The sequence below is a fragment of the Gymnoscopelus braueri genome, assembly GCF_963280865.1.
Source record: "Gymnoscopelus braueri genome assembly, chromosome: 13".
Lineage (NCBI taxonomy): Eukaryota > Metazoa > Chordata > Actinopteri > Myctophiformes > Myctophidae > Gymnoscopelus > Gymnoscopelus braueri.
The window spans coordinates 9,751,170-9,762,181 of NC_137615.1; the positions used below are offsets into that span (position 1 = coordinate 9,751,170).

The following is an 11,012-nucleotide window of genomic DNA, read 5'->3' on the forward strand; positions in this document are numbered from 1 at the left end:
AAAAATCATCATGGTTAGAAACGTGACTTGACTTTGCACTTGATCTGCTCTTTTGTCTCTCTACACCAAACCTGTTTTGGCCACGATAATAGTCGATCCATAAGCTCACAACGCACCGCGCTGCAACGCGTTGTGAGCTTGTAGACTGGCTATTTTCGGTGAATGGCCCCCCTGTAACTCTGACCCCCTGTTAAAGACCCATGGTTTAAACTGTTCCTCATTTTGCTCGGGACCCCCTGGAACCCCCTCAAGGACCCCTGAGGGTCCCCGGACCCCACTTTGAGAACCAGTGTCAAACCGCCTGGCCCTCCTGCTCATCCTCCTCCAAGTCCGCCATGCTAGGATCTCTGGAAAGTCCCACATTTCCTCCTCCTCCTCCCTCCTCCTCATCGGAGGAGGAGAATCCCCTCGACTCGCAGTCCTGCATACGCAGATTTTTGCCACCATGGCTGGTGCTGCCGTCTCTCCCCTCGATGTCGGACCAACTGTCCTCCTCCCCCGGGCTGAGCTCAAACTGGAACTTCCCTCCACCTGGGGGTAGGTAGCGGGCATCTGCTTCTTCGTCCAGGGACGAGGTGGGGCTGTGGGGGATGTGGCTCTGGTACCACTCCCTGTTGTCCTCCAGGGTGTCCAGGATGTCCTGAGCGTCAGGGTGAACCAGGTCAGCCCACGTCTCCCACAGAGGATGGACGATGTAGTCAATGAAGCCCACCTGCAGTAAGGACAGATAGATGATACCGTAGCATAAGAAGGTCAATTCAGTAAGATAGTTTAAATAGTTTGAATAAAATGAGCAACACATTTTGGTTTGCATATGAATGTAATCCGCTTTTAGGTGTTCGGAGGGAGCACACTATATATGTAGATATGTAGGCTCCTGTCAAACTACTTAGTTTGGTTCCCCAACGTTTTAGCTCAAGACCCAAAAGCGAAATTAGACGTTTTCCCCTGGACCAAAACTAGTGAAAGCAGCAGATCTACAAGCCCACAACGCGTCGCTTCGTGCTGCGTTGTGAGCTTGTAGATTTGAATGTTTATGGGTCACAAGAAAATAGCAGATCTACAAGCTCACAATGCGTCGCTTTGCGCCGTGTTGTGAGCTTGTAAATCTGCAATTTTCACTACTTCTTAAACAGTTTTTTTTTAATTATTTATCCATGGCAATTATTCGATTTTTTACATTTATTTATTAAATAGTTTGGAGAAAAAAAAACATTTTGATGAAAAGTTGTGATTTCTTTTCTTAACACATCGGGTGCCGAACACGGTCTGAACCGTGTTTTCAGAGTGGCGCTCTGGTGCCGAACACGGTCTGAACAGTGTTTGGTGTCTTTTAGTTTTTTTTGTTTTTTTCATGCCTCCATTTTACCATCGGGTAAAATGGAGGCATGCTTTTTTTCACATGAAATGCACGTCGTGGAGTCTACAGCTTAAACAGCCCTGCGCAGCTCAACGGTGAGATTTCGGCACTGAACGTAATCTGTTATTATAAAATGCTGGCACCCAATGTGTTAAAAGGGGGATATTTGACTCGCGACCCATACAAATTGGTCCGTGACCCAAACATCGGCGAACGTCCTGTATACCACTGTGAGTGAGAGCTTCACCTGGTTCTTCTCCACGGACGCGTTGTGTCTGTCACACATGGGGCTGATCTCTATGCCCGTGTCCCGCTCTCGGTCTCCCTGGCTGAAGAACTCCTCCGTGATGCGGTCGGTCCACTGGCGGTACAGCTCCAGTGGCTTGGTGGGGTTGCTCAGGTCAGCACAGTGCACTATGTTCTGAAGGACCTGAGGGAAACAGGGACCCAGCGATGTAAAAACACCCGACAGTACACTATGTTCTGGAGGACCTGAGGGAAACAGGGACCCAGCAACACCCCAATAGGGTGGAGTTCACTCAGATGATTTAAAGCAGCGATTCCCAAACACTGTGCGGGGCCCCTTTGTGGGTCGCGGACACATTCTTATGGGTCGCGAGTAAATGTCCCTTCTTTTTCGTTTACTACATTTATTTATAATTATTTCCAAAGACTTTTTTTTAATCAACAATTCCCAGAACTAAAAACTAATGTAATTTGTTTTTCAACAGGCCTTCGTTAATAAAAATAAAAATAAATAATGATCAAAGAAAAAAATTAAGATAATAATAACACATTGGGTGCCAGAGGTTTATTAAAATATTATACTTTGAGTGCCAGGATTTTGTAAAGATTTTGAACCTTTTTCAAGTAGTCACAAAATATTTTCAGTGATCACCGTCCTCACGGTGATCCCCTCATTACACACATACAGGTCTCGTACAATCGGGGGAAAAAAATTAAAAACATTCGGTAATCCGCTCCATAGTTGCAGCCAGTTGAAAATAGTTAAATTAACATTGTAAAAAAAAAAAGTACACAGGAGCCGAGATACAGGTTTTTGAAGTCATAAGTTAACCAGGAGGTGGATTGGAGTCTAAATCTTGTAGGAGTGATATCTCCTGTTGCTGTGAAGGAAAAAATAAATAAAAAAATAAATAAAAATAAATAAAAATAAATAAAAATAAATAGAAATAATAATTAAAATTATTATTATTATTATTTTTTCAAAAAACGTATATATACGGTTTTGGCACTCAACGTTAGTATGGCCAAAACCGTATATATACGGTTTTGGCACCCAATGTGAACTGAAAATAGCAGACCAACAAGCACTTGTAGATCAGCTATTTTCACTAGTTTGGGTCCCGGGAAGACTTCTCTTTCGGGTCTTGAGCTAAAAAGTTTGGGAACCACTGATTTGAAGGGACAAGTGAAGATGAAAGAATCGACAAGAGGCTCCGATTCAGAAGTAAGTGGGGGATGCCGGTTACTGACATCTAGACAGCAGGAGAGAGTCCTTTAGTTTCCTTTTAACCACTTTGAAGCCGGTGTCGCTATTTTGAGGATGTCATTCTAGGCAGAAAACTATTTATTATTTTCCCCTCTACAACAAATCTCTTCACCGAATAACATGCCCAGAAAAGTGATGCTAGGTTTCATGTGGTTTAATAAAGTTCCTTTTCAACTAGCATCTAGGTATACTATGCAGATTAAAGACACAGGTACCATACCTGTATCCTGTCTGAATAGTTGTTCAGCAGCAACATCCCAGAACTGGTCACTTTTTTGGCCTCCACCATGGTCTTCAAGTCGGCCAGCAGGTTCATGTGCTTTGACATGTCCGTAGCTAGTACCTAAACACACAAGCACACGCACATACACATACACAAGCACACACACATGCAAACATGCATGCACGCACACACACACACACACACACACACACACACACTTTAATTAATATAGATCACTTCAGTGAGAATAGCTTCCCACGTTCAAGCTCCATTATTTGTCCTATACACCAGTGGTTCTCAAACGATTACATGTAAACACGTTCAAGATCTGTAAAAATAATCTAAATGGCAGATGAAGGTAAAAACTGCCGCACACTGGTTTAAAGCTCCCTTTTGCCTGATGAAGACCTATAAGGTCGAAACGTTGCACCATTAAATAAAATACGTTTTGGGATCTGCACACAATCTCCAGTGCGGCACGGAGTGACGGTCTTTGAGCTTGTGCATCTGCTATTTTTAAATAGCCATGATAACACATTTTGCTAGGGACCCCCTGGAACCCCTCCTACGACCCCTGGGGGTCCCCGGACACCACTTTCAGAACTAATAATATAAACAGCATGCAGTGTTCATGTTTGGTCCTCCGGGTATAAAGAGTAAAGCACAATAATAAAAGGACAATGTGCACACGATGGGGGTCTGCGGACAGATTCATATTAATTTGGGGTGTCCTTGACATGAAAATGTTTGAGATTCAAACAACATTGGAAGCAAGCCCAAATAAGCGACTACACTTTAGAAATAAGCCCAAAAAAAACATGACTTAACAGAAAAAGTTAACCTTAACATGTCAAGGCCCCCCAAATTGATATGTATTTACCGTGGACCCCAATCTGAAAAGGTTTTGAAACAGCAGTGCCAGGTGCACAAGCTCGACAAGGCCTCACTTCGTGCCACCATGTGAGCTTGTATATCTGCTATTTTTAAATAGGCACAGAAACACATTTTGCTGGGGGGGGGGGGACCCCCTGGAACCCCTCCAAGGACTCCCATTTACTGCATCAAGAGGTCCAGAGAAATCCCTCCCTCTGGCTCTTAGCTCAGGCTCAACTCACAATGTCTATGACCATCTTCCTGATGGACTGGCGTTGTTTCTTGGTAAGGTTCTGGAAGATGTCACAGTTGTCCTCCTGCAGCAGTTTGAAGCCCACCGCCAGGTGGTGGTTCTCCAGCACCGAGCAGTCGTTGTACATGAGGGCCAGCTCTGAGTCTAATCCAAGGAAAAAAAGAAAAAAAGTGAAGTAGGTGGTCGCCTTTTTAGGACACAGCACGCAGGTTGGGAGTCTATTATTTCCAATGGAGGAGTGAACGTGAACACAGCTTCTGAACCATTCTTTAGCTCCATGGTCATATTGGACCCGATCGTCACAAGCCACACAATCTTCCCTAGATTTTCATACTAAAATGGCTTCTTTCAGAGAGACAAATGAGGAGAACATCTACTTTATTATTATGACCGTTCTCTGTTCCAGCAAAGGATTTGTGTACCATTTCACCTCTTGTGGCTCCAATTGTGATGGTATCTTTCTATATTAACCATCTTTGGTCTGATGACAAATGACAAGAAGAAGAAAATACCCTAGTGTTGGTACCATATGGTACTGGGTTACATATGTGTAAGGTATAGTTTCCGACAAGTAGAAACTGCACACTAATCGTTGAAATGCAGATGTCCTTTATTAATACAAAAATGATTTGCCCTATAACAAGTTATGTGTTAATAAAAATAAATCTCAATTTCTGGCTAATTCAATTATATTTTTGGTTCTACTTTTCTGAAAGAATAAGGTCCACTAGGCCAGATACAAGGGTAAAAAACACAGATAGGGGTTTATTTACTAAGAAACTAACTAACGATCTGAATTATTTACTGATTTATAGCCGTTTTAAAATAGGCAAATATATTTTTCTATTTTGCTGGCGGAAATAGCAGACCTACCAGCTCATGTGTCACAATGTGTTGTGAGCTTGTAGATCAGCTATTCTTGGCAAAGGATCTTGGTGTAGAGGGGGAAACAAGTAGGGGACCAACCCGGTCAATAAAGTATACAAGGTATAAGTGGTTAAAACATTATTTCATATCTTCACACAATAAGCACAAACTCCAATTATATTTTACTCTGACTAATCTCTCAAGACAGATCCTGCAATATGCTGCTGTACATGCATTGAGGATAGGTCAGCGCTAAAATCCCAAACACATATTGGATTGACAGATAATGGACAAATGCCCCATGTTTATTTCCCCCTTTCACACAGAAAAAAAGCTTCAAATTAAGCGTGTTTGTGGTCCTGTCCTCTATACCGATATGAATCCACCTACGATGTTGAAATAGGAGATGTGGGAAACACTCACTGGTGTTGATGAGGAACTGGTTGTTGACTCCCGGGTGATCCACATCATGAATGGCACTGGCAAAGATAGCAGCTAATATCTCCAGGTCTGTGAACACAGCCTGAGGGAGAAGGAGAAGGAGATGATTACCGGGGAATATATTTCTACCTGCTGCTAAGCAGATGATCACAGATTGTCCCTGTCGTCCTCTTATCTCCATATTCTAATTTCTTTTAGTAAATTAACGCCCTACTTAATCATACCACAGCGTCACACAAAAGCATCAAAAGTATAGTAGATCCACAAGCTCGAAACGAGGTGTGAAGCGACGCGTTTTTAGCTTGTTGATTTTCTACTTTTGCTGTTTTTTTTTCATTTGAATCCTGAAAAGTAACAGTTTTTGACACATGAGGATTCTACCCGACAGAGACAATATGAGATGTGGTCAGTGAGGATGTTAATATTTGAATTAGCTTGAGTGGCTAGATTTAAATTGGTTCTCTTTAATGAAACGGTGTACACAGTCTCATTTAGGCGGCAGTGGCTCAGGAGGTAGAGCGGCAGCTCGGGAAACGGATGATTCCCAGTTCGAACCCGGGCTCCCCCAGAATTGGTGTCAAAGTGTCCTTGAGCAAGAGACTGAACCCGAGCAGGTTGGTGCCTTGCATGGTGTCCTCCACCGTGAATGTGTGTGTGGGTGAATGGGTGAATGTGAACTACATTGTAAAGCGCTTTGGAGAAAAGCGCTATTTAAATGCAGTCCATTTATCATTTGTCGAGCATTTTCAAATAGTGCCATTCTTACAGGCCCGAGAGTGGGTTTCATTGAACGATTTGGCCATTTCCCCCCGTTCAATCTTCAGCTTGCCACTTCAGTCAAGTTAATTCTTCTTTATGTTTTACGCCTTTTTTCTGCAGCTCCAGAACAATTTGTTCTAGTTCTCTCTCACTACAGCAGCAACACCATGATTTGCTTTGAGTATAATTTGGTTGATTTATCATCTATAAAACTGATATTTTGGGGATTTTTATTCCTTGCGTTGTGTGACGGTGCTTGTGCTGGCCATATCATAATGAAGAACAACAGCTAAAGTAGTTAATACAGCATAACAATAGTTTTAACCACTTTATCCTTGTATACGTTGGCTACTCAAAAATAGCAAGTAACAAATAACAAGCTCACAGCATGTCACTTTGGAAAAAAGTATTGGAAAATGTGGAATCATTTGGAATTTTCTCCGGGGTCCCTGGCACAAAAATGGTTTTCAGATGGGGGTCCGTGGTCAAAGATATATCAATTTGGGGGTGCTTGAAAAAAGAGAAAAAGTTTTAGAACCACTGCCTCTATTGTATTGCATTGGACTCAGTTGTATGGTGTTCTCTCCTATACCTCCAGAGCAGGCGAGGAGAGCAGCACATGCGTGGACTGGAGGACGTCAGCGGCGTGGACGTTGCTGTGGTACGCCACGTCTTCGCGGTAGTGGTCCTCCAAGGTCATCAGGTACGTAATCAACGTGTCTGACGGGATCTTGAACGTTTTCAACAAATCTCTTTCCTGCTCCAGATGGAAGAGAGAGAGAGAGAGAGAGAGAGAGAGAGAGAGAGAGAGAGAGAGAGAGAGAGAGAGAGACTTTATAAACCCTCAGACACCAAGCTAGCTGTTCCTCTCAAGTGTTGATTGATGTGGCCATAAACACAAAGTGGTGGAAAAAGAATAATATTTGCCTCTAGGGGGGCGGCCATAGCTGAGTGGTTAGTGAGCCCGCCTAGGGAGCCAGAGGCCCTGGTTGCCCCAGGTACGATTCCAGGCCACGCCAGCATTTGTGTCAATGAAATGAAATTTGTCCCTGAGCAAGACTCTTAACCCCTAATTGCTCACAGGCCCTCATTGGAAACAAGCCCGCAAGGACTTTCATGAACGTCCTGTTAAAAGGAATTATCCTTATTTATCCTCCGAGATGTATTGGAGTAGAAGTAAAAGTACCGAAAATTAGAAATACTCTAATAAAGTAAAAATACCTCAAAATTGTACTTAAGTACAGTACTTGAGTAAATGTACTTAGTTACTTTACACGACTGTAAACACATTACACACTGTACAAGCATTTGACATTCATGCACCCTAAGTTCATTATACATACTGTGTGTGTGTGTGTGTGTGTGTGTGTGTGTGTGTGTGTGTGTGTGTGTGTGTGTGTGTGTGTGTGTGTGTGTGTGTTCTCCTTGGATCGCCACCTTGCCGTGGTGGAGAGCCTTGCGTGTTCCTGATGAACCTGAGAGCGATGCCGTCTGGAGCTTAAGCTCCTGGTAGGGTCACCCATGGCAGTAAGGTCAAGGGGGAGGTTCCAGACAAAGAGCGATCCAAAAAAAGACCTCAACGGCGGAGTGGGCGGATGATGGTTGCAGAGAAGCTCCGCAACGGTCACAAAGGCGGAAGAAGGCTGCAGCAAAGATGGGCCCCCAATTGTCTTGGTCTCCATGCCATTGGACCCTGGCCCTCTCTTTGTCAAGGATAGTGTGGTGGCTGGCTGTGCACCAGGACCCACCATTACCCAATCCCCTATGCCCCCACTGCAATAGAGACTGTGGATCCCGGATTGGCCTCTACAGCCACCTCAGGACCCACAGATGACCAGACCCTCCTACAGGAGGACAATCATACGCGTTTCGAGTGATCGCCGATGATGAGTGAGTGAGTGAGTGAGTGAGTGAGTGAGTGAGTGAGTGAGTGAGTGAGTGAGTGAGTGAGTGAGTGTGTGTGTGTGTGTGTGTGTGTGTGTGTGTGAGATGTGTTCACATGTTTACCTGAACCACTGCGTACATCATGACTGTCAAGGGCCGGCCTCCTGAAAACTCAGTTACTCTGAAAATATTAAGGCCCCATCTGTTGATGTCCTCTAGCTCCTGAAATTACATTAGCCACATTCACTTGTTAGACACACATTTGTGCTGAACATATGGCCTTTATTCAATTTCCATCATTTCAGCATAATGACGACATTAGTTTTGCGTTGTGTTCTGTTTAATAGATAGTGTGGAGTTATGTTTTTTGTGAGACTTTTCAAGTCTCTCCATTGAACAATGCACAATAGAAATGGCTTTAAACTCAGAATCCCTTTATTGGCAGTATGTAGGACATGGTTGGACATAGGAACATGGGTGAGTGTAGGTGGAGAGAGAGCTAGCAGCAGCAGCAGTAGCACCATGTAAAAAAAAAAAGCACCACCTGCACCACCTTGTGTCACTATTTGGCATTGCAGTATAGTACCACATTAATAGACGGACTGTTACAACCTAATAAATGGTTTGTTTTTGGTCAAGGTAGGGCAGGGCGATATGGACAACATTTAATATCATAATGTTTTCACCAAATACCTCAATGTTAATATTGTGACTAGAATATCGAGATGTGAAGATAACATCCCCTCCACACATCCCCCCCAAACATGTTCAAAAATAGCTGATCTACAAGCTAACAACTCATCGCAATGTGACTTGTTGTGAGCTTGTAGTGTAGTTCTGCTTTTTTTAATAGCAGTTTATAGTTACCGGTAATAGTTTATTTTGATTTCGATACATATTATATCCAAAATCTATTCTGATATTGATACATAATAATATCGATACAATGCCCAGCCCTATAGGTCAAGGTGAAAGAACAACAGTAGAGTTCACCTTGGCGAGAGCATCCTCTGTGTGGGCCTTGACCCCGAAGCGAAGGATGTTGGGGTCGGTGAGGTCGGCGCTGTGGCAGGACTTCATGACGCCACTTATCTCACTCATACGCTTGTTCCTCCTCTCCTCCTCCTCCAGTAGGAGACCGGGCATCTCCACATCCTGTTGCCTATCTGGGGAGTGATGGGGACGTCCAAGATACAGAGGAGAGAGAACGAGAAAGAGAGAGAGAGAGAGAAGTTTAATGCTTTGTTGAAATAAACTGTTAGATATTGTCGCTGTCGGGCTGAAACCTCTTATCTCATTATTCTAACTTTTTAAAGTTTTTTCCTAAATTAACGCCCTACTTCATCATACTACTGCGTCACACACAAAAGTATGAAAAGTAGCAGATCCACAAGCTCCAAAAAAAGCTATTTTTGAATGTGAAAAGTCCTGAAAAGTAACAGTTTTGAAATGGAAAGATCTTTGGTTTATTAAACCACAATATAGTTAGTTTTTTTTTACCTAAGAATGTGTTGGATATGAACTCAGAGACCTGGATCCCTGAGCGACTCGTCTCTGAGAGGTGAGACAGTTCCCTGTTCAGCATCCTCTTGAACTGCACACAAAAACACAAAGACAAGTCCTATATTAGTTAAGAAGAGGACGACCACGGCGCCTCAGCCAGACCAAGGCAGGGCCTGGTGGCTGTTTAGGCTGTTTTCGCTGTGCAACATGCTTCCATAGAAGACACGCTGGCTTCCACGGAATCCAAATGACTGAAATCAGTCGTGGTGACTGAGAACTTTAACCATGAGTTTAGGAATGGGAGCGGAGGTGTAAGAATGACTTGTTTAAAGTGGTACCTTATTGGAGGCCATCTCACTGACAGAGTGCCTGGTCTGTAGAGTCTCCAGCTGGTCCAGACACCAGTCCAGCTCCTCCAGGGTTTCCAGGGCAAGTTTCTGCTGGGCCTCCTCTGAAACACAGAGACACAAAACAGGGAGGTAGAGAGGGAATCATATTTTCGTTGATTTCTGTGAAGTTTTAGCAATGAAAACATCTTCTCCGTGAGCCCAAGTCACATGTAAAATGTAACCACTTCATCCCAGAATAGGGATGCTAGGGTTTATCTACTGTAGTTTGCCCATTAAGACCTGAGGCTGATTCTACAAATGCCTTCTAAACCAGTAGTTCTCACGTTTTTGAATAGCCAATGCTAAAATCTAAAATGATACAGATGCTTTCCCGGTTTTAATGGGTTAAGTTTTAATGCTATAATAATTAACGCTGCCTGCTCATATCAACATGAGTTTTTTTTAAAACATTATTTAGGGATGGGCATTTGGACCTTTTTTTGGTAAATATTTAAGCTTTGGACTGTGGGCGATTAACCGCGGTTAACCATCTAAAACATCATATCAATAAATAAAGTTGCAGTCCTATGTGTGGGCAGTTCGAGGGCCTAAAACATATATCGTAACATACATTAGGTCTTTATCTCAAGGTTGTTTTCTTCGCTTCAAATGTTTTTTTTTGGTATTGAAAAATATTGTATGAGGAACAATTGTAGATTATATTTAAGTGATTTATTCCATTATTCTGTTAATATTTTATGTATGACTCAATTTGGGTTATTAAGTCCTAAACGGTTACGGTTAACCGTTTAACTGTCCCATCCCTAATCAGTATGTATTATTGATTAGGTGTGTTGTGTTCCCAGAGGCACACAATGTGATGACAGTTCATTTGCATCCAGTGAGAGGACATGTTGTGTCGGGTCATTGTGTCTATTTTGTCTCACCTGGCACAGGAGCTTTGATAGCAGGGGGTTGGTGAGACAAGGGGGTCCGTCTGTGAGCAA

At 43.1% G+C, this 11,012-nt stretch overlaps 1 protein-coding gene across 2 annotated transcripts; it reads right to left on the minus strand.

Annotated features, from left to right (window-relative positions):
* Nucleotides 1-10: 10 nt before the first annotated feature.
* LOC308098718 (3',5'-cyclic-AMP phosphodiesterase 4D-like) lies at nucleotides 11-10,090 on the minus strand. 2 transcript variants are annotated; one of them, XM_080447139.1, is made up of 10 exons: nucleotides 10,015-10,090; nucleotides 9,674-9,767; nucleotides 9,167-9,339; nucleotides 8,297-8,395; nucleotides 6,882-7,046; nucleotides 5,513-5,612; nucleotides 4,212-4,366; nucleotides 3,094-3,216; nucleotides 1,608-1,790; nucleotides 11-712 (listed from the first exon to the last, which is right to left on the minus strand). In XM_080447139.1, the coding sequence occupies exons 1-10, from the start codon at nucleotides 10,027-10,029 to the stop codon at nucleotides 293-295; spliced, it is 1,527 nt and encodes a 508-aa protein (XP_080303265.1). In that variant the 5' UTR covers nucleotides 10,030-10,090; the 3' UTR covers nucleotides 11-292. The 2 variants fall into 2 exon arrangements, with proteins under 2 accessions (XP_080303265.1, XP_080303264.1); XM_080447138.1 differs by lacking the exon at nucleotides 1,608-1,790 and having other exon boundaries at nucleotides 10,015-10,075.
* Between the last annotated feature and the right edge of the window lie 922 nt (nucleotides 10,091-11,012).